This window comes from Megalobrama amblycephala, linkage group LG2 (genome assembly GCF_018812025.1).
Source record: "Megalobrama amblycephala isolate DHTTF-2021 linkage group LG2, ASM1881202v1, whole genome shotgun sequence".
NCBI classification, from domain to species: domain Eukaryota; kingdom Metazoa; phylum Chordata; class Actinopteri; order Cypriniformes; family Xenocyprididae; genus Megalobrama; species Megalobrama amblycephala.
The window spans coordinates 30,533,215-30,557,725 of record NC_063045.1 but is presented as its reverse complement, the minus strand read 5'-3'; the positions used below and the strand labels follow the sequence as shown (position 1 = coordinate 30,557,725).

General features: G+C 35.5%; 1 protein-coding gene across 2 annotated transcripts in view; it reads left to right on the top strand.

Annotated features, from left to right (window-relative positions):
* The window catches only part of LOC125255036 (E3 ubiquitin-protein ligase RNF123), a 193,753-nt gene extending 185,860 nt beyond the window's left edge, over nucleotides 1-7,893 (top strand). For both annotated transcript variants that reach the window (XM_048169943.1, XM_048169953.1), the window contains exons 38-39: nucleotides 4,658-4,743; nucleotides 5,101-7,893. In XM_048169943.1, coding sequence (XP_048025900.1) covers nucleotides 4,658-4,743; nucleotides 5,101-5,200 — 186 coding nt within the window. In that variant the 3' untranslated portion in view covers nucleotides 5,201-7,893. The remainder of the gene's footprint in view (nucleotides 1-4,657; nucleotides 4,744-5,100) is intronic.
* The last annotated feature ends 16,618 nt before the right edge of the window (nucleotides 7,894-24,511 follow it).

Sequence of the window (24,511 nt, the reverse complement as noted above, 5' to 3'; positions counted from 1 at the left end):
CATCTGAACAAGTAAGTAACATTTCTGCCACTTGTTCTGACCAACTGAGGAAAAAAGCATTAGGCCTACAATAAATCGTGCTGCCAATGATGATTAAATCTAACGATCGCTTAGCCTGGATTATTATTACTGCGCTACAATTTATTATTACTGTTAAACTTTGTTAATGTTAACAACATCAGTATTGCGTGACTGTGTATTTAGTGTATGTTAGCGTTACCTGTAGATTTCAATTTCTGTAACCGCTCTGCCTTCTGAAGTAGTTTGCTTTTGATGGTTGAATCTCCAGTTGTCACTGATGATTGTCAGTGTCAGATTGACTTTTAATTATTTCAGCTGCTGTAAGAACAGGGTATAAATGATCTGCTACAAGCAGCATCCTCACATGATAAAGCCTACTAGTCAGGACTCCTTCCTTTCTATTTACGGATGTGACGTAATGACGCAAAGACGAACGGCTGCATTCTCGAATTTCCCGCGGAAATCCACCAAGTTGCTCTTATTATTATTACAAGCTTATGTTGTGAATTGAGCTAAGATAAGGAAACTGAACACTGGCTGGATATGTACTTGCTCAAAAGTTGATTTTGGATCATTTTTAACCAAAAAAAGTTACGGAAAGCAGCTTTAAAATCAGTTATAATATTATTTAACTAATTCTCTAATTTCTTTCATTCATTCATTCATTCATTCATTCATTCATTCATAATTGTCAGAGTCCTCATGTTTCATTGTGTTTCCCTGTGACCCATTTTCCCAGTGTGTCTGATTGTTTGATTACCTTCACCTGTTTTGTTAATTACCTTATCAGTTCCATTTGTTTGCTCCATGCATTTATACCCTGTGTTCTCCCTCATTCAATGTTAGATGTGTTAGTGTGAGTTATCTGTCTGTTCTCCTTAGTTTTATTATTTAATAGTTTTATTCTAGTATTCCTATTCTCCTTCGTCTTTGTGCTGTTTCCACTATATGTTCCGTGACAATAATGTTGTGTAAAACAGTTAATGTAACTTTTTGTACATTTTGTACATTATTGTATATAATATTAATTTGTCCATTATTATCATCATCATCATCATCATCAAAGCAGTTAAATAGCAGCTATAATAATTGATCTGGCTAAAATATTGGTTTATCACTAATTTACACATGCTAAAGTGAAATCGTTAATGGGATTCAGGGTGAAAAAGACAAATACACAACGATGATAGTATATGATTCTGGCTGGTTGGCAGGGATGGAGTCCTGGCTGCTTTTCTGTCATTGCAGGCTTTCATCCGCACTCCCCATGAAATCAGTATGAAGAACTCAATTAACACTTGCAGCCATGTTCCTCTCCTTCCCAGCTGAGGAAAGCCTTGGGATGAAAGGTTCGAGATTATGGGAGTCTTGTGTGACTCTGGGCTAAAAGAAGGAAGGAGAATATTCATCACCATTTGGTGTGGTTTCTTTCGGTATTATGTCTCTTGGGAGTCACGAGACCAACTGACAGCAGGAACTGTAGATTTTTGGATTAGATACAAATATATGTAGTTTTTATTGCTTGCCAAAAACCTAGTAATGCCCTAACAACCACATAGCAACCAAATAACAACCAACTAGAACACAAAGTTCGCCCAGAAAAGCACCACTCATATTTTATTCAGGAAGTGTAAAAATGAACCTACAGTTGCTATAAATAATTCCCTACTTTTCTAAGGTCTTATTTCAAGTTTGGTGCCACTTAAACACAATAATGTCTTAGAGAGAGGTGGGTGTTTAATAAACATAGGGTCTTCTATTTCCCACCAAAAGGAAACAAGCATCTTAAGACCTTTGACGTCTTTGTACATGTGTGTTCTGGTTTGTTGGCATTTCTGAAGGCTGTGTTCTCCCCGTGTTGAATTCATTATCTAGTGTGTTGTCCCCTTGGGATGAGTGGAAAATATTCTTTGCAGCTTTGTTTGAAATGTCATGTATGTTGAATACGTGACTGCTTTAATGTGCACGTGCGTAGTGTCCTACATATGAATAAGTAAACAGCATTTGAATGCAAAATAAAAATAGAATATACTTGCCTGCCAAACCCATATCACACATTATATCAGAGCTGTTAGTGTCACTTTATTTTTTATTTTTTTATAATCATAAAGTTGGTTGTTTGTGTTATGATTTTGTGTGCACGTAATATATTTATATTCAAATATATATATTTAATATATTTGGGGAAATTAATCACTCAAAATTCTTCACCCATATGCTGTTCCAGCCAATATATATACACTAACCAGCCACTTTATAAGGTACAACTTTTGCCTTCAGAACTGCCTTAATTCTTCATAGATTCAACAAGGTGCTGGAAACATTCCTTATTTTTGGTCCATATTGACATGATGGCATCACGCAGTTGCTGCAGATTTGTCGGCTGCACATCCATGATGCGAATCTCCCTTTCCCCCACATCCCAAAGCTGCTCTATTGGATTGAGATCTGGTGACTCTGGAGGCCAATTGAGTATAGGGAACTCATTGTCATGTTCAAGAAACCAGGTTGAGATGATTTGAGCTTTGTGACATGGTGTGTTATCCTGCTGGAAGTAGCCATCAGAAGATGGGTACACTGTGGTCATAAAGGGATCGACAGGGTCAGCAACAATACTCAAGTAGGCTGTGGTGTTTCAATTGGTCCTAAGGGGCCCAAATTGTGCCATGAAAATATCCCCCACAATATTATACCAGAAGAAGCCTAAACAGTTGATACAAGGCAGGATGGATCCATGCGTTCATGTTGTTTACAGCAAATTCTGACCCTACCATCTGAATGTTGCAGCAGAAATCGAGACTCATCAGACCAGGCAACGTTTTTTTTTTTTTTTTTCCAATCTTCTGTTGTCTACTTTTGATGAGCCTGTGAGAATTGTAGTCTCAGTTTCCTGTTCTTAGCTGACATGAGTGGCAGCTGGTGTGTCCTCTGCTGCTGTAGCCCATCTGCTTCAAGGTTTGGCACCAACAACCATGCCACGTTCAAAGTCACTTAAATCACCTTTCTTCCTCATTCTGATGTTCAGTTTGAACTTCAGCAGATCTTCTTGACCATTTCTACATGCCTAAATGCATTGAGTTGCTGCCATGAGGACCTCTGACAAAATTACAAAAAGGACTATATATTCTTAATTAAAGTGACAACTTCAATTAATCCCGAAATTAAAAATAGCAATTTTTTTTTTTGAAGAAATTAATGGATTTAGAACAAGAAGTACATTTTCATTTTTCATTTTAATTTTTGTGTGAAATATTCCTTTACCATGCTGTACTCTCTCCTGCCTCGATTGTGTAGTAATAAGGTTTACATATTAATGTGATGCTTGTATACTAATGAAGCTCCATCAGCCAATTGTAGGGGTCAGGGGTCAAGCTCTGTTCTCTTGCTACTAATTACAAAAAACATGCTGTGCAGGTGAAAATCTGTTCATTTGAATATGTATTAATAAGAAACAAAATTAGGTCTTTTGTAGAACAAAAAATTGTGGTTAATATTGGTCCGCTGATACATACTTGGAAAATACTTTAAGTAGAACACCATCTGGACACCTTTGACATTAGGGGTGACCCGATGTCCCAAAAATTCACTAAAGAAGTGTTTGGCTGTTCACTGTAGGATAAGATGTAACATATTTCTATATTTAGAGATGAGTTTAGCTTGTAAATGATGACAAGTCATTAAATATATGATTATTAAAATGCTATACTAATCACTATCTTAGCTGCTATAGCGCAAAATGGAAAATCATGAAAAAAAAAGTACTGAATGGTTGTGTGTATATATAAAATATACTCTGGCTTTTAAAATATTCAACATAAAATTAATTCACAGTCACTATTTTTCAATGGCAAAACCCTCATTCGCACAGTCCTTAAAGTGGACCTATTATGCCCCTTTTATAAGATGTAATATAAGTCTCTTGTGTCCCCAGAATATGTCTGTGAAGTTTCAGCTCAAAATATCCTACATATCATGTATTATAGCTTGTCAAATTTGTCCCTATTTGGGTGTGAGCAAAAACACACCATTTTTTTTTTTATGTGCCTCTTTAAATGTAAACGAGCTGCTTCTCCTGGCCCTCTTTCCGGAAGAGGTCGGAGCTTTAACAGCTCACACTTCGGTTGCTCAACAACAACAAAGCAGGAGAATCTCACGCAGCCAAAATGACAATTTTGAGTAATGGTGTTCAGCCTTACATTGTTCAAACCAGAGTCAGACACTCAGGAAGAACTTTTAGAATGCAACTGGACATTTCTGAACTGTTACTGGATAAATGTATGTAGTTGCTGTGGCTTGTTTGTGATATCACCAACCCAGGAAGAAGCTCATTGTAGTCCTTACCAGCCATTTGTTGTAGTCCTTAAAAAACAATTTCTGTAAAATATCTCCCTTTGCATTAAACTTTAAGCGTCGTAACTTTGCAGAGGTTGTTTATGCCCAAACAGCAACATCACACACTAACTAAAGTTAAAAAAGTGAAATCATAATCAACCATCCCTCTAATGTCCTTCTAGATATCGTCTTTCACTAGGTTTTCTGAATAGGATAATATTCATTCTGGAATGTCTTTCAGGACATCAGCACACAATGTATTTGTTTCTGAAATGAATTTAATCACAATCTTTCTCCTTCACAGCCGCCTAGTGAGGACGATCTCTGCCCAATCTGCTATGCACACTCCATATCAGCCATCTTCAAGCCCTGCTCCCACAAATCCTGCAAGTGAGTAGTTGCCAACACACTATCAACAGCTCAATTCTTCCATTCATTCCTCCATTTAGTAGATTAACGCCATGCCGTTAAATGCTTCTATTCATTACATAGTGTATATATAGCATAAATACAGGCTGAAATATTAGTGCTGTTGTTGTGCTTTGAAGATGTCATGGTACAAATATCATAAGTTTGATTGTATACATCAAAACTTGGCTCTCAAAATCGAAACAATTTTCTTTGGAGGTTTGTATTTGAGTCGCTTACAACGTTCCAGTGAAGCGTAGCACAGATAACACATGCTGTGACGTGACTCAGCACTCTTTAAATGATTAAATGTCACTCTCCCTCCCTCTTTTATTTCAGGGCCTGTATCAATCAGCACTTGATGAATAACAAGGACTGCTTCTTCTGCAAGGCCACTATCACTGGAGTGGATGACTACACCAAACCAGCCAGCTCTTAGTATGCCCTTCACACACACACACAAACACACACACACACATTCGGTGTTCAAACATTGACATTATGTACACTTTCCCCAAAGACTTCACATATTCAGGTTGGACTCATACTGTTGCACGCATAGACCCTCACGTCTATATACGGTCACCCTCCAATTGCTGTTGGTTCTGCCAGCATTGCCCATCTGTGTTGGCGTATCTTAACATTTTGTCCTCTGATGAATGGAACAAGGCTTTGCAAGGCAATAGTTCTTCCAGGTGACTTTGTGATGAATGGATGAGGTCCTGTTTAGAGCCGCCCGCTCATGGTGCTTCTGAAGGAAGCTGATGGTGATGGAGAGGAAAACTGCTGGGAAACATCTAATCTCTCTTGCCTCTGTCTCAGTCTCTTCTCATTTCTTCTTGGCTCATGTTCTCATCTGTTTTCTAATTTCATCTCCTCTGTTTTTGTCTCAAATATTTTAGTCTCCTCTTTTCTCATGTCATCTGTTTTCTCACTTCGCCTTCTCTCATCTTGTCCCTTCTCATCTTCATTTCATCTCATCTCCTCTATTCTCATATCACCTTTTAGTCTCAACCCACCTTGTTTTGTCTCATCTTGTCCCTTTTCTCTTCTCTTTTTGTCTCATCTCATCTTCTCTCCTTTAGTTTCTGTTCATCTTCTCATCTCCTCGCCTTTTCTGTCCTTTTATCTCATCTATTTTAGTCTCCTCTTCTCTCAACTGTCCTCACTTCATCTTGTCTCATTTTGTCTCTTCTCATCCTCATTTCATCTCATCTCCTCTGTTCTCCTAACTTTAGTTTTGTCCCGTCTTTTCTTTTCCTTTCTTTGTCTCTTCTCATTTTGCCTTTTGTCTCATTTTCTCTCCTCTTGTTTAGTCATGGTTCATCTCATTTCATCATCTCTCTTCTGTCCTTTAATCTCCCCTATTTTCCTCATTTTTTTCTTGCTCTGTCATCTCATATTTTTTCTCATCTTCATATCCGTTTCAACTCATTTCTCCTTCTCTCTTTTCATCTCATCTTTTTTAGTCTCCTCTATTCTCATTTGTTTTTCTCACATCATGTCTAGTCTGTCATGCCCATTCTCACCTTCATATCTCTTTCATCTCCTTCTCTCTCACCTTGTCTTTTCTATTTTCCCATCACATTTTAATCTCATCTCATCTTGTCTCATCTCTTTTTCTTAGTCTCATCTCATCTTCCATTGTTTAGTCTCTTCTCATCTTGTCCTTTCTCATCTGTTTTATTTTAGTCTCATATAATCTCTTCTGTTCTCTTCTCACAAACTCTGGTTAAAATAGTATCATATCACGAAGTCATATATAAACTCGATACTAGTGAGACAGTTTTTCACATCTCTCTCTGTATTTGCTAATATTTTTATACTCAAAACTGACAGCCATATTTGACACAGGTGACAATATGTATCACACTAAGCAGAACCTACAATCACTTGTACATGTTTTTCTACATCAGAAGAAGCAAGCAAAAAGAAATGCATCTACTCAAAGCTGTTACACACCTGTCATACAGTATATGTAATAAATGTGTTTTGTTAAGGATTTATAAAGCATCATACAGGATAAGAAGGCAGTTTCAAAACAGTTTATATGGAGACAAATGCAATTTGATCCATGGGACAGTGATAACGGTTTATGTTTTAGAGAAATGCTTTGATTCCGCACCAACACTTGTCCGTTCTGCTCTCCGCTATGTTTTTTTTTTTTTCATTCCGATGGCTTTCACGTTTGATCCGTCTTTATAATGGTGTTTGTGAATGTTCTCAAACCCTCAGCCTTCTTCATACTAAGATCTTTCCTTCAGTCTGTTCCATTAGGAGTGCCTAGACTGCTGTTTTTGTTACTGAACACCAACAGACATCTAGATTTAAGTGCTTTGCTGTTGTGTGCATGGGGTTAGCTTTCCCAGAATCCTTTGCTAATGGATTATGTTGCAACTTGCACTCAGAATCCATTGCCTCACCACGGTTCCCTTATAAAAGGATATTCAGCTATTGACAACAGCATTTTTCTACACAGAATAAAAGTGTAGTGGTGTGACCCACTTTTAAAAATCCACAAATTATTAGATGGAGACAGATGGAGCAAAGATTGGTGGCGGACCTCAGCGTTGACTGTCAAAATACAATACGCAATTGTTAAAAAAACTTGTATAGGATTCCTTCCAAAGTTATCATTCGCTTCTTACTAATGCTCACAGACTGTTTATATAACACACAGCCAATTTGTTATGACCGATAAGCCACTGAACTTCCAAACACTGCATAGAACTGATAATAAGTATGAATTATCAAAACCAAAAGAGTATTTGGGTCACTACTTCTCTTATTTGGACTGTTAAGCATTTCTCACAGTGTGGTGTAATATTGTTTTTAAAAAGGGGGTGCATGATATGAATTTAGGACCCCTCTCTATTGTTATTGTGTGGGTGTGGGTGCGTGTGTGTGCGTTTGCGGTGAGCGTGTGCCGACGACTTTAATTTAAGGGTTTCCACTCTCAGGCATCTGCTATTGTTGTCAAAGGGAATTTTTAGATTAGTTAAGCAATATTTAAAGGACTGTTGATGTTTTGTTTTGTTTAGAAAGAGAGGACATTGCAACTTTTGGTTCTTTCACTTTTGTGAGAGTGTACATGTATTGATGTAATATTACCATTAAATTATTTATCCTAAATGTTGTCTGGTTTGCTTACTCTGTAGGCACTTTCAAGGGTACATATTGGGTTACTAACATATTTCATTATTAAACAAGTAATAGTTAGATGTGTCCCACATTCATTCAACTCTGTTACTACATGATTTCCACCCTTTTTAAAGAACACTGAACAGCCATTTGGACCTTTTTCACAGCATGATGAAAGGTAAGTAAAATATAGGTAACACTTTATTTTACTGTGTCCTTGTTACACGTTGCATGTACACTACCGTTCAAAAGTTTGGGGTCAGTAAGATTTTTTTAATGTTTTAAAAGAAGTGTCTTCTGCCCACCAAGCCTGCATTTATTTGATTAAAAATACAAACAAAAACAGTAATATTGTGAAATATTATTACAATTTAAAACAGCTGTTTTCTATGTCAATATACAGTAAAGTGTAATTTATTCCTGTGATCAAAGCTGAATTTTCAGCATCATTACTTCAGTCTTCAGTGTCACATGATCCTTCAGAAATCAATCTAATATGATGATGTGATGCTCAAGAAACATTTATGATTATTATCAATGTTGAAAACAGTTGTGTACATTTTTATTTCATGATGCTATGATGAATAGAAAGTCCAAAAGAACAGCATTTATCTGAAATCTAAATCTTTTGTAACAAACACTACCGTTCAAAAGTTTGGGGTCAGTAAGAATTTTAATTTTATTTTTGGGGGATAGAAATAAAATTAATCAATACTTTTATTCATCAAGGATGAGTTAAACTGATCAAAAGTTACGGTAAAGACAATTATAATGTTAGAAAATATTCTATTTTAAATAAATGCTGTTCTTTTGAACTTTCTATTCATCAAAGAATTTTGAAAAAAATTTGTACACAACTGTTTTCAACATTGATAATAATAATGAATGTTTCTTGAGCATCAAATCATCATATTAGAATGATTTCTGAAGGATCATGTGACATTGAAGACTGAAGTAATGATGCTGAAAATTCAGCTTTGATCACAGGAATAAATTACACTTTACTGTATATTGACATAGAAAACAGCTGTTTTAAATTGGAATAATATTTCACAATATTACTGTTTTTGTTTGTTTGTATCAAATAAATGCAGGCTTGGTGGGCAGAAGATACTTCTTTTAAAACATTAAAAAATTACTTACTGACCCCAAACTTTTGAACGGTATAGTTACTGTAGAAATAACTATAAATTATGCATAATTACATGCATCTAACCCTAAACCAAACCCTAATCCCAATCCTAACCCTATAGTAAGTAGTTAATTATCATACTCAGTGCTTAAATGTATAATTGCACTGTAACACGTGCACCTTAAAATAGTGTAACCAAATCATTAAAAAAAAAAATTCTTAATTTGTACTCGTTGAAGTTCATTAATTCAACTCTGTTACCTACATTATTATAAGATGGTTTTCTTTTTATAACATTGGTAACAGAGTCAAATGATTAAGTTGAATGAATAAAGTATTTTGGAAACTTGTGGGTTTTGTTCCCCTTATTTAACATTTAGCAGTTTAATTAAAACATACAACCCTGTTTCTTACAATTCTGTTAACCATTCGTACATATTTTTATTTAAATGCCCCATTTGACCATGGATTTCAATAATATTTGTATCCAATATTTATATATTTTTAAAGTTTGCTAGACAATAAAATCAAGCCAACATTTAATACTACTCAATTATGCCAAAATATGGGTAACAGAGTTGAAAAACTGCCAAACTCTAATAAAAATCAATTTTATGTGAAACATTTATAATTATAGAATGAATATAACAATCTGTTTGTTCATGTATAAATATAGTATTTTGTTTGACCTCCTGAGATTGACAAACAACACTGTTTCAGATATATATATATATATATATATATATATATATATATATATATATATATATATATATATATATTTTTTTTTTTTTTTTTTTTTTTTTTTTTAAACAAGAATTTCAAGTTTTATTTTTTTCCATATTTCTCAAAAGGGTCTCTATAAGATGCCCCTGGCATTATCAGACAGTGTTTAACAGAATTTGGTGTTTGGTTGTGTGGCAGTTGATTTGTAGTGCTCTATTTCATTAGCTTTTTTTGTTCATCTCAAACATTACAGAGTTCTAGTATATCTGTGTCAGACAGTACCACATTTAATTTTAATGACAGCAGCCTTGGCAATGCACAATACCTGGTGGGCAAAACATTCCTGCTGTCTGTTCCAAAACAGGTTTTGCCAGTTGAATGCTGTAAATAAGAGATGGTGTTTGTATCCGGAGGATGCATGCTCTTTGAACTCGCCTTTCTTCCTGACCCAGCTCCCAGCATACTTCACTCTAATTCCCTTTCCCTGGCATAAGGATGGCACAACATTGTATATTAAAGAAATGTCAGCACCAAGCTGCTTTGAAATTATTGCATACCTTGGACTTATTGACCTGTGTTTGCCAATGTTTTTGCTGTGAAGGAGTCTTTGGTTAAGGTGGATGCACAGCAATGAAGGATCGATTATAAAAGCCTCCTGTTATCTTGGCTTCACTGGGCTGCGTCGCCTTTGCCCCAGCGGCCTTGAATTAAAAAGCGGTGATTTAACAGCGTACTTATATACACCTTGTAATAAGGTTTGTAAAAGATAAGACCAAGATGCCAAATTACCTCCATTACAGGTTTGTAAAAGAGTTTTTTCTCTTTTTAAGCAAAAAGGGTTTCAGTTTTCAGTTTCAACATCCATAATGATTCTGGTAGTATATGAAGATTTAGTACATGAAGTTTGCTTCTAGCAGACCTTTTTTTTTTTTACAGTATATTTAAATGGTTGAAAGACACAATATCATTGTATTAGAGCTTCACGATTAATCGTTAAAAGATTGTGATTTCATTTCAAACACCCACGTCCACGTGATCTCGTTCCTAAATGTCAACGATTTGCCTGTATATTAAACCTTTGACAAAATCACACCGGAATATTCAAATCTGCGTTGGCGCTGACCCAGAGAGCGCAGTTGTCTTGTATAGGTGAAACGGCTTCACAAACAGTCTTTTCAACCACGCAGTATCGCTATTTCTGTGTTACAAATATTCATATTATTACAGTTAAGTTTGTAGTTCTGATATAAACATTGATCTGTCCACGGTAGCAATAAAAATAGAGCAAATCACCTTTTGAAAGTAACTTGGCACTTCAAATAAAGATTATATTGATTACATCTTTACACCAGCAGGTGGCGACAAGCAACTGTTAAAAAATGTATTTGTCATTGAATCATTCATTCAAGAGATTTGTTCAAAAAATTTTTATTCATCCAGTAATAAAACAAGTGAAGTATTTATGAGTGAGTCATTGAATCATTCATTCAAACCATTTTTTTAAACAATTCATTAAGATGAAACATTTTAAATAGACTGCACCGATTAACATTTTATTTATTTTGTTTAGTTCTGTTCAGAATCGTGGGAGACATTTATGTTGATATTGTATGTTTTCGTGTCTGCATCTAAAATGTAAGCTCTTTCGTACAAACAATTTAAACAACATGAAATATGTTGATATTGGCATATTAACCCTTTTACAAATGAATACATTTAGAGACGCACAGTACATACACATACAGTGCTTATATTGTAATTTTCAGTGTTAAAATCGAATGCCTAATCGAAACTTTAGAGACATACAGTACTATACGTTATTATACATTTCAATGTCAGCTTTTTATGTCAGATCAGCAAAGCCATATGTTGAAATATTCATTAATACCTCTTACTTTCTAAAATATATTTTTAAAACTTACTGCGCATAATAAGTTTTAATAGACTGATACATACATCAAAATTGTAAATTTTAGCTTTAGCATTTAAAACAAACCTTTTTTTTTTTACATTTAGGTTAACAGAACTAACTTAGAGATGTATAATATGTTGATACATACATGAATGCTTTAGTGTAAGAATTAATGTACAGAACTTTTATGATATATTTTGCATTTTAAAGTTTTCATCTAAAACCTTAACTTTTATATGTACAAATAATGACAAAATACATCGATATCATGAGTGTCAGCATTGTTTATGCACAGACAACTTTAAAAATGTACAATACATCGCTGTTTTATGTTTTAGTGTTGGTATCTAAAACAAACTCTTATGAACAGACAACTTAATTGTGTATATTGTAATTTTCAGTGTTAAAATCTAATAGCTAAATGCTTTCATAAACAACTTAATTCTCTTGATATTATTAGTATATTTCAATGTCAGCACTTTTATATAACTAATCTGTACGGTATGATGATATTGTACATTTTAGTGTACAATACAATGCAGTTAATTGTAATTGTATTTTTTAATTAATATTAATTTGTGTTTCATTGTCAACATTTTGTTTGGGCAACTTAAGACTGTGTGCAGTCTGTTGATATTTTACACTTCAGTGTCTATCCAAATGTATATTGTACTGGAAATGTAAACGCTTCATGTAAAAGCAATAGCTTTGAATGAGATCATACTGCAACATCAGTATGTTTTTTCTGTTTTTCTTTCTTTTTATGACAGATAGATAAAAGACTAGTTGATTTAACCCTGCAGTGTAATGTGGAGAGAAAAGAAAAGGGTCTTGAATCTGCGGGTGGGATAAAAAGCAGAGCATCTTCCCATCCCACCCTCACTGCGCTCAGTTCTGCAGCTTTCCATTGATCTACTGCCTAGAAACTGAACCCCAGGCCAGCGGGGTGCTTGGGGCTTATAGATCGCCTTCAAAAATAGACTCATCTGAGGGCAGGAGGATGGGACAAAGGGTCTGGCAGCGAGAGAATCTTCCCTCCCCAGGCAGGCCACCGATAGCACCCTGTGTGTATTTATAGATGAACGACAGCAAATTTGAACCTGGATCAATATGCTCTGGGACGTGACATGATCTGCCTGCTGCAGGCCCGACAGCCTGGCTGAGAGTATACGGGCCCCTGGGACACAGAACAGGGAGAAACCTCAGGGCCTGTGATAGAAAAGTCAAGGTGAATGGCAGAAAGATGGCAGAAAGATTTACAAAATCCAAATTACTTTTTTTTTTGTATTTATGTTTTGCAGTGCATATTGTAAATTGATAGTTCCAGTCCTGCATACACTCTAAAAAATGCTGGGTTGAAAATGCACAAACCCAGCGGTTTGGTTAAATGTTTGCCCAATGTGCTGGGCAGTTTTATTTAACCCAACTATTGTTTAAAATGTACTATATGGCTGGCTTAAAATGTTAGTTCACCCCAAAATGAAAATTCTGTCATTAATGACTCACCCTCATGTCGTTCCACACCTGTAAGTCTTTCGTTCTTCAGAACACAAATGAAGATATTTTTGATGACAGAATGCTGTCAGATTTCCTTCCATTGACTGCCTTTGCAACTTCCACTTTGATGCTTCAAAAACTTAATAAAGAGATCGGAAAACTGATCCATATGAATCGAGTGGTTTAGTCCAAATTTTCTGAAGAGAATCAATCGCTTGTTATAATGACCAGATTTAATTTAGGCTTTTACACAAGAACAAACCTCTTCCGGAAGCTCAAACATGCTGTGTAACACATGAGAATGAACCTCATTGGTTATGCAGCATGTTTGAGCTTCAGGAAGAGGTTTGTTCTTGTGTGTCATTCAGGTTTGGTTGAGCTTCTGCTTATGTTCACTGATCAATGTTTACATGCGAGTAAAAGCCTAAATAAAATCTGTTCATTATAACAAGCGATTGATTCTCTTCAGAAAATTTGGACTAAACCACTCGATTCATATGGATCAGTTTTCCAATCTCTTTTTGAAGTTTTTGAAGCGTCAAAGTGGAAGTTACAAGATGAACGAAGGTCTTACGGGTGTGGAACGACATGAGGGTGAGTAATTAATGACAGAATTTTCATTTTGGGGTGAACTAACCCTTTAAAATGAACACAAAATAGGTTGGAAATAAAAATCAGACACATAATTACTAGAGGCAACAATAATAATCAAAAGTGAACATTTATCAATAAGCAATTTAATGAATATTTATTGTTTAATTATTATTAATTAAACTTATTAATAATTTCCAACACATTTTGGTTCATTTTAAGGAAGTAATACAGTAATTTTTAAACAATAGTTGAGTTAAATAAAACTACCCAGCAGGTTGGGCAAACATTTAACCCAGCCACTGGGTTTGTCCATTTTCAACCCAACTTGGGTTGTTTTTGACCCAGCATTTTTTAGAGTGTACTGATTGGTCAATATGGCATTCTAGTGGAAGGAGTGGAATTTAATTTAATTTCAATTTTAACAAATGTTTTTTAGGTCACAATTACTGTATCTTGTGTTCTCATAAAATATCTACACACCCTCAAAATTAACCTGTGAAGCTAAATTACAAAATGTGTATATATATATATATATATATATATATATATATATATATATATATATATATATATATATTTTTTTTTTTTTTTTAATAATCTATAATCTTATTGAGCAATACAAATCTGAGCTCAGTTTTAAGCATATTACACAGATGTAGCCTAAACGAGAGGCATCAGTTTATGTTGAATTGTATAGGCTTAATGCTTCCCTCTAGAGGTAAAGGTAAGAAGTGCAACACTTATCTCTAGCGTATGGTACATTAATTATCCACCTTTGAGGGGGGTGCGATCGTTTAGATGTAAACGGTCCGTTATGCTGCTTGATATTGCAAAGTGGTGATTATCACATTATATTATCATAAACACTGGTTTGTAGCACAAATACTGTAGTGTTACCGTTCACTGCACTTTGTTATTCTTCTACCTATAGCAGCTAATGAATCTGAAGTCTCGCACATGCAGGAAAAAAAGTTTAGGCTACTTCTGCGTTGCAAAGTAAACAGTCTGAAGTACGGTGGCCTCCGAACTCGTTTTTGTCTTCCTTGCTATACACGATTAAAAGTATAGGCCTATAGCAAATAATAATAATAATAATAAAATATATGGCACGACACATCGACGAAACACAGGCCTTTTTTACACTTTATTATAAGCGTATACATTATAATATAGTCTACAGTGCTGCTCAGAATTATTTGCCCCTTGGTAAATATGATCAAAGATGGCTGTAAAATATAAATCTGCATTGTTTATCATTTTGATATTTTATTATTAAAAAGTTAGCAAAAACCTAACCTTTCATTGAAGTAAAATAATTGAAAGTTGGGCTGGGGGGTGGGGGAATGAAATAGATGTTTTTCTCCAAAACACGTTGGGTACAATTATTTGCTCCCTTTTATTAAATACTTTTTGCAACCTGTTTTTCCCAAGATAACAGCTCTGAGTCTTTTCCTATAACGCCTGATGAGTTTTGAGAACATATGAAAAGAGATCAGAGACCATTCCTTCATACAGAATCTCTCCAGATCCTTCAGATTCCCAGCTCCATGTTGATACTTCTCGTCTTCAGTTTTCTATAGGGTTCAGATCAGGGAACTGGGACGGCCATTGAAGAAGCTTGATTTTGTGCTCAGTGACACATTTTTGTGTTGATTTTGATGTTTGTTTTGGATCACTGCCCTGTTGGAAGATCCAAACATGGCCCATTATATGACATCTAACAGGGACAGTGAGGTTTTGGTTCAGTTTTTTTTATCTGTTGGTATTTGCTAGAATCCATGATGCCATGTATCTGAACAAGATGTCCAGGATCTCTGGCAGAAAATTAAGCCCACAACATTAAAGATACAGTGTATTTAATTTTACACATGGGGTACTTTTTATTCATGTGTGCATCAAACCCATCTTAAGTGTTTGCTGCAAAAAGCTTTGTTTGTTTGTTTGTTTGATCTGACCTTAGAATCCATCCTGTTTGAATTTCCAGTAGTGTCAGTTACTTTTCAAACATTCTATGGTCAGATGAAAAAAAAAAAAAAAAAAAAGATTTTTGGCAGCAAACACTTAAGAAGATAAAAATATCATGTATGACATTCAAATTCTGACTTTCTATGTCATAATTTAGACATTTTATGTAATAACTATGACTTTTTAATCTCATAATTTTGATTGAGTATCCTATGTCAATTTTGACATTTTATGTCATAATTATGATTTACCAGATTCTTATGTGGCAGAAATGGGCCTCCATTGGGATCCAATAACATCTACCATAACATCTTTTTTTTTACATGATGTATAAAAGAACAAGAAACTTTATTTCTGCATAGACAAATAATAAATGAATAAAAAATGACCATGGTATATATTCATTCCGTGCCATAGTATCAAAGTTTTTTGGCCCTATTTTATGAAAATTCAAGTCTTTACTGCTCTCTGCTGTCAAACAAGGTGAATCTCACGAACATAATGTAGCATCGGTAGCCTATTAGAATCATTCTGTTCAGACCTAATGGTTGGATTCAAATCAGCATAAATTATAGGAAGTACAACCACCATAAAGCATAAATTAGTATAAATAGGGATAAATCTGCTTAACTGTCATATAACTAATATTACAAATAAGCTGTCAATTTAATTATGCAAAATAGAATTAAATTAAAATAGAATTTTTAAGTTTAATTCTGTAGTGAATTATATTGTAAGCACTGGAGATTTATGATGAAATTCAAACAAGCCAAAAGCTGCTATGACACATAACAAATTCAATATAATGTAAATTAATCAATTCTTACCCATTTTTATAAAATCGTATTATGAAACAATTCTGACTATATGTAAAATAAAAAGTGAAAATGCTCAGTCTGAGGTCTCCAGTAGGGGGCAGCAATACATTATCAGCGCTGTCCGTGGTGCTGAAACAACTCACATCATTAAAGCCAGAGAGGGTTATTCTCCAAAGTGAGATTTCATTGGTATATATACTTGTTTCTTCTTCTTCTGCCTTTCCTCAAACTTAATATCTGTTTCAATAGGAAATACATCAATGTCAAGCCATTCCATAAGTGATAAATGCTCTGCTCATGCAGTGCGTGTGATATTTAGATATTTTATTGGAATGACAAAACTGATATTATGACAAATATTCCTCCTATCACCTTATTTTTTATTTGCAAATTTGCCTAAGGCCAATGCAAATGATAAAACCCTTAAATCAGGATTGACTGCCAAGTAGGCTACACACATAAACAGAACATTAAATGATTACAGCACTGCATTACAGTATCTGAATTTAAGGATTTTTTCCCCCATTTTTGCATCTCAGCATTAGGCTTTTAGTTCAGTATCAGTTTATTTTTTATTTTTTGTAATCAATAGGCTATTAATGTCTCTTTTTGCGCTCTTCTCTCTCTCTCTCTCTCTCTGTAGGCTATACATTGTTAATTTTTATAGTCTCATGAACGTGCAGTCGAGCACAGAAGAAAACAGCCAAGGTCATGATTTTTGTTAAATAATGCATTGAATTTCATTTTGTTTATCACCGTACCCAGTCGCATACATACCCCCAGAACACATGGAATATACGGCACGTGTCGCATGGGATCATTCTGTGATTCTTTTGTGTCTTTTTTTTAAAAAAGCCTGTTGCTGGTCTCTATTAATTGCCATTATGGACGAACGTGAGCGGGGTATATTTTTTTAAATCTCCTTTTGTGGTCAGAAAAGGAAAGAAGGGCATACAGCATTAGAACAACACCAAATGATGATTTTTTTTTTTTTTCATTTTAAAGTGAACCAACCCTTTTAAGATAATATAAATAGAAAGATTACTCGTTTATCTTTTGTTTAAGCATTGAACTCAAACTGAGGCAATGAAGAAGAGCTACAGCTCTAGACTGAGGCCATCACGAGTGCTTTTTCTCTTTTATGTTTCTTTTATGGGGAGGATTATGGCTATAGGAGATGATAAGTGACTTTATTGCTTTCCACTTCACAGGTAATAGTAGAGGAGTTGAATATGATCAGTCTTCAGAGAGACTGACAGGGCTGGAAGATGAAACCTAGATGAAGTTACTGCAAACCTTCTTGGTAACACTAACAGTTATACCACATTACCGTATTTATTGTGAATGCGTCTTTCATTCTCTCTCTCACATTCTCTTCTACTATATGTGTTGGCACACAGTCGTCCCTGGAAAGGAAATGTGGATTAGAAAACCACCTCTGAACACTTAGCCTACCTGACAGATGATAGTTTACTGATTTAATTCATTTTCACCTGTACAGCATGACTCCCTCAGGACCGCATTGCATTATGGGTGGAATTAAATAAATAAGATGATGTAACAAGCGCCTTAGATGTATATTTGGATTAGAAATGTCCCCTGACACAATGACCACAATGACAATTCTCATAAGCTGATTTCAGGCAGCATCACTTGCATTGTTCACAAAGAATGCAATCCCAGAATGCATTGTGGCATGCTCAGTGAAAAAAGAAATAAATAATGAATGATTGTGGAAAAGCATGAATAATGTTGATTTAACAAAATACTTCATTCAATACTGAAAACTATTAATAAACAGTTATATCAATAATATGATTAAAAATTAGAATATTAGAAATTTAGATTTTTAAAAATATATTTTGATATTGTTCATCAATATATTTATCATTTAGAAATGTTTAATGATATATTTATTTATATAATTTAATAAATCTAACTATATATATAATCAAATGTACTATTAAATTAAAACCAATAAATAGCCACATAAGTTAGTGACTTATACTTATGAAAATCCAGAAAAAAGTTTAATACATTTATCATTTAAAAATATTCACATTTTCTACATTTGTATTTTTAATAAATTTGTTTAAAAATTAAAACAATTAAACCCTAAATACAGATAATAATATCTTTTGTGAACACTACTAAGTGATTTATTGACTCATTGGCCAATAAATCATTGTTTTAAACATGCTATTACAAACCATCTGAACCTAATAGTTGAATTGCTCGCCCATAGTTTGCCACTACTAATAGAGATGAAATAATGCTAAATTTATTCTCAAAATCTCAGTAGGCTAATTGTTTTATGAGTTCATCTTTCCTTTTCAGGTCTTTCTTTCCTGGTTCTACTGAACCAAATCTTAGTGACCCACAAGATATATGTTGACATCCCACTGCTGTTAAAAGGCATGGGCCAGCCAATCACAGGGCGCCACGGTTGCGGTTCCAATGTTCTGCCCCACGGAGCGGGACGTCGTCTCTTTCCAGACGGCAGTATTGGTGGCTTCCTTCCATGAAATGTAATGGATAGTATAGAAACTTGAAGACTTCACGCTCTCTGAGTGGAACCGGGTTCTGTGCGGGGCAAAGAGAGGCAATATCCTGCCTGGACACCCAGCTGATCCTGTTAATGGCTGAATGAAGGTGTTTTATGAGGGGGCTGATACAACTCTGAGGCTTTGGACAGGTTGGGAAGCATCACAGGCTTTGGTATTTGGTCAGTGTGAATCTTTCATTCTTGTTCCCAAATAAAATTATTAGACTTCAACAAAATAAATGCCAAAATAATTGGCTAACTTAATAAAGTGTAATTATTTTCAGTTATTTTTAATGGTACAATGCTCAAATATTTATATAAGTACCAAAGTTGTAAAGCCTGGTTGACTACGCTATGCTACACTGTACTTGAACTGCCTAACAAGCTTAGCATAGTTCGAAGTTTAAAGGGTTATTTCACCCAAAAATGAAATTTCTGTCATTCATAGGGGCTTTCGCACCAGGTAGTTCTAGGAACTAGCCACCAGGATGGTTCCCCGACAACTAATAGTTCCCCTAGGGCCGTTTTCCTGGTGGCATATGTACCGCCAGTAGGAACTATGAAGTGATGTAAGCTGGGCTTGTTGTTGCGACTTTTATTTCGACGGCACGGCGGACCTTTATTTTGACAGTGCTGAAAATGCCAGAGCACACAGCGCTCACATTCTCCATCTTATTAGATAGAACTGTAATACAAAGAAAAAAGACAAAGAAGACAGTCATGTTTCACTTGGTCCCTTCAAAGTTGTGTTGGATTTTCTCCTTAAATCGAGAGGTCCATCTATCATTGTTTTCCATGTTCGTAGAGTTAGTCTGTGGAGTAAATATATTGCCAAGTCTATAAACTCTATATAAATAGGGTTCATAACAATAAGGTTGAACCACTGCAGTCACATGAACTGTTTTAACTATATCTTCAGTACCTTTCTTGAAAGTGGTGGTTATATTGCTGTCTATGGACAAGTCATATACCTCTCGGATTTCATCAAAAATATCTTAATTTTTGTTCCGAAGATGAACGAAGGTCTTACAGGTTTGGAACGACATGAGGGTGACTAATTAATGACAGAATTTTAATTTTTGGGTGACACTTTAACACATGTAAATACCTCTCACATTTTCTTTCAGAAAGAATTATGATGTTACTGGGTCACCTCGCGTCCGTAATGTATTCTCCACCTGTTGCTGAAAACAAGATGATAAATTCAGCTCCGGGTGCTTTTCAAACAACAAACAAATAAAAATGCTTTCAAGAAATACTGCAAGGGCTTGCCTACCAGGATTCCCAGCATCCCTGCATCCTGATGCCTCGTGAAAATGACGAAGCTGCCAAGAAACTTGACATGACATCACATATATCAAATCATCTTTGCGTCATGTAGCGTTTTTCTCACTGCTTTTCAAGCGGAGGACAGCAGATGGCGCTAGTGCGCTTCACAAAATGGAAATCATCCTACGCAGAGCTGCTGTTGAGAATAAGGCTATTATACGGAGGATTCGGAGGGCATTCAGTCAGGTAGCGCTCAGGTTGAGCTGTGAGCGATGCTTTGATGCTGGCAGTGAGCTGGAAAGCGATGTTTTCTTATAGCACCAGATGAATTTGATCCTGCTTATGCAAGCAGCCTTGAATGCACGCGGAGTGGGAGGCGAGGCGCCCTGAGGAGACTTCCGGCGAGAGCCGCGCGCAATGCAGAGTTGTTTGTTTACGTTTAGCATCTGAGAGGATGCTGATGTTCCATAAATACTGCTAAAATCCCTCAGAATCATCTAGTGTGTCTCTGCGTCGTTGAGGAAGTAGCAAACTGGTTCGTTGACATTGTGTGGACAAGCCAGTTCTTTCTTTCTTTCTTTCTTTCTTTCTATTTGTCAAGAGTACTAAAGGCTATATAGTAGGAACTACTACAAGATTTTTAAATACAATTAAATTTTTACAAGGTAAATAAGTAGATATATACATACAATACATAAACAATTACATTCGTAGACCTATATAAGTTATACATTTTAAAAAGTTCAAGTTTGTATTTATTTGATTAAACAAAAGATACACACAGTCCTGTTTTTAAATATGTTTTATTACATGAATACACTAGCACAAAAAATGCAATAAATTTAATAATGAAATAAGTTTATAAAATAAAAAAATAAAAAAAGAAATAGAAAAATGTACAAGAATATGCATTGAAGGACATTCAGACCTGTTTTTATGTCAGATCTATTCAGGCAAGGAACTGGGGATTTGCTTCATAGGCCTACCAAAGATCCTTTTTGAAGAGATGACAATAGGTGAATCTCTTTGAATTTACTTTTGACATTGTTTGAATGCTGTATGATATGGAGGTGTTTTTTCTCTATTGTAGGACAAGATGCTTTAAAAATTTCAAAAAACTTCTTCCAACAATTTTACAATTAAAAAGTAACTTAGACACTTGTATTGAACACATTCAAGGATGCTAAAAAGAAGGGCAGTCTCAACAAAAAAAGATGAATGAATGAATGAATGTGAATGAATTACAGGATTCCTCAAATTCAACAAAATTTTACCAGAAATTTCCTGAAATCTTCCTCAAATTTAATCAAACTGATACATCAGTGTCACATTTTTTGTAACAGTTAAATCATATTTTCACACTTTTTGCATAATTGGGCAAAAGAAGGAATGATGTTCAATCAGTAAATCAATGAAAAATAAAGATTTGTTTTCATCACATAATGTTTCATGTTTCATCTCAAGCTCTTCACTCGCAAGGTCGTCTCCCTAATAAGTACACTTTTAACTTGTGATAAAACTTTATTAGTGGCACAATCGCACATTTTTACAAAGATACATGGAAAATATATAGATAACAAAATATATAAAACTTCAGTATTTTCACACAAAAATATTGAAATGACAAATATATTTCATTCTTTAGATTTTTATTAGTTTAAACTATTTACATTTTTTAATCGGGAATTTTCATACAGTATTTTAAGATTTGAAAATTTGTGTCTGGGACAAGAGTAAAATAATAAAATCTATACATAAGGCTTTTAAAAAATAAATGTTAAATGGCATAAAAAGTAGGGCTGCACGATTTATCGCGATAAAATCGCACGCGATATGGCAAAGGCTGCAATTATTTTATGCGCAGCTTGTCAGAGCTTTACAGCTCTGTGACCAGTAGTAAATGCTTCTCCATCTGAAAGCCAGAGGGCGCTCTTGCGCAGAAACTCAAAATATGCCCTGCAGCAGAAGAAGATAACATGCATCATATCGCTGTAGCTGAATAAACAGAAGATTGAAATGTTTTGACTGATTAAACATGACTAATAAACACACGGCTGCCTTATTCTGTGTAAGAGGCCACATCATCTCACAGAAGGACGCTCAACTGTCGTGATGAAGTGAGTTTGGAGTAAAAACATGTTATTAAATGTTGTCTTTTGTTGGACAAGATGTTAATAAATGCTTCTCGTGTCTGAAAAGAAGTTTGACGCTTGTTGCTTTTTCAAATGTACATTATAAGCGACTCAAACTTGCAGTGCTTTCAGATGGATTAGCATTTGGAGCCACACTTCATTGACAAGTCGTGCACAAAAAACAATCGCAGCCTTTGCGATTTCATAATTGCACTAAGATTCGCGTTTAAGCGATAATCACGTTCAAGTTCAATGTTATTTTTCGTATCGTGCGATATATCGTGCAGCCCTAATAAAAAGTATAAAAACTGGGTTCAAGAAACCCACTCTAAATCCAGCACTTTCAGAAAACTACAGACCGGTATCCCTTCTTCCATTCATTGCTAAGACACTTGAACGTGTGGTGTTCAACCAAGTCTCTACCTTTCTTACACAGAACAACCTCCTGGACAACAACCAGTTTGGTTTCAAAAGCAGCCACTCTACTGAGACTGCCCTACTTTCAGTTATTGAAGTTCTGAGACTGGCAGGAGAAGCTTCCAAATCCTCAATACTCATCTTGCTGGATCTGTCTGCTGCTTTTGACATAGTTAACCACCAGATCTTCCTGTCAACCCTCATGACGAAGGGCATCTCAGGAGCCTCACTACAATGGTTCAAGTCTTACCTCTCAGGTAGGTCCTTCAGGGTGTCTTGGAGGAGTGAGGTGTCTTAAGTTGCAACATCTTGCTACTGGGGTACCTCAGGGCTCAGTGCTTGGACCACTTCTCTTCTCCATACATGTCATCGCTGGGATCTGTCTTTAAGAAACATGCTTTTCCTTTCACTGCTATGCTGATGACACACAACTCTACCTCTCATTCCAGCCAGATGCTTGCCTCACATCCCAGCCTGCCTGACAGAGATTTCTTGCTGGATGAAGGACCTTCAACTCAACTCTGCGAAGAAAGAACTGCTTGTGGTCTCAGCCAACCCAACACCTCATCAGATTTAGAAAGATCAGACCCCTCCTATCGGAGCATGCTACACAACTCCTTGTCCAAGTTCTTGTTCTATCCAGACTGGACAATTTTAATACTCTCTTGGCAGGCATGTCACACCAATCTTCATAAACTTTCCCTGGTTGCCAGTTGCCGCTCACATCAAATTCAAGGCACTGATGTTTGCCTTCAGAACAACCACTGGCTCTGCACCCCTATACCTAAACTTACTACTTCAGACTTATGTGCCCTTCAGCTTGCGTTCTGCAAGTGAACAGCGTCTTGTAGTGCCATCCCAAAGAGGCACAAAATCACTTTCACTGACCTTTACTTTGACTGTTCCAAGCTGGTGGAATGACCTGCCTAACTCAACCCGAGCTGCTTAGTCTTTAGCCATTTTCAAGAAATGGCTGAAGAACGCTTCTTTTTTGTCAACTTGACCCATTAATACTAACACTTACTATTAAAAAAACTAACTGGGACTAACGGGGGCTAGTCATAGCACTTTTGTTGCCCTATTGTTGGTTTGATTGCTTTTGTTTGTTTTCCTCATTTGTAAGTCGCTTTGAATAAAAGCGACTGCTAAATGATTAAATGTAAAAATTAAAGAATTTTAAATGTGACCTTCATACAGTATAACAAAAAGAGAAAGAGAAAAAAAATGTTAGTTTTAATAATAATTAACCCCTGGGACTTAGAAGTTTCAGTAGTTGAAGAAACACCCAATAATATATTTAGGCCCTTTGAAGTCAAGTTTGAAGTTGTCAGTCATGACTGAATATATTACACTTTATTATCTGCAGAAAGCACCCATTCTGGGACTGCGGGTGTTGAAGAGGAGTGCAGACGGGTGTTATCAGTACAGATGATGAATGGCCACACTCTGTCAGACTGACATATGCGCGTTGTGGCAGATGGGACCCGGGTCAGTCGGCGGACGACGTGGTTGGACAGAGATCATGTCCTTCCGCTCCTAGCTATAAACGTATTTGGTGTCATTGTGTTGCCTGTGGTATTAGCAAATGCCACTGTATGCTAA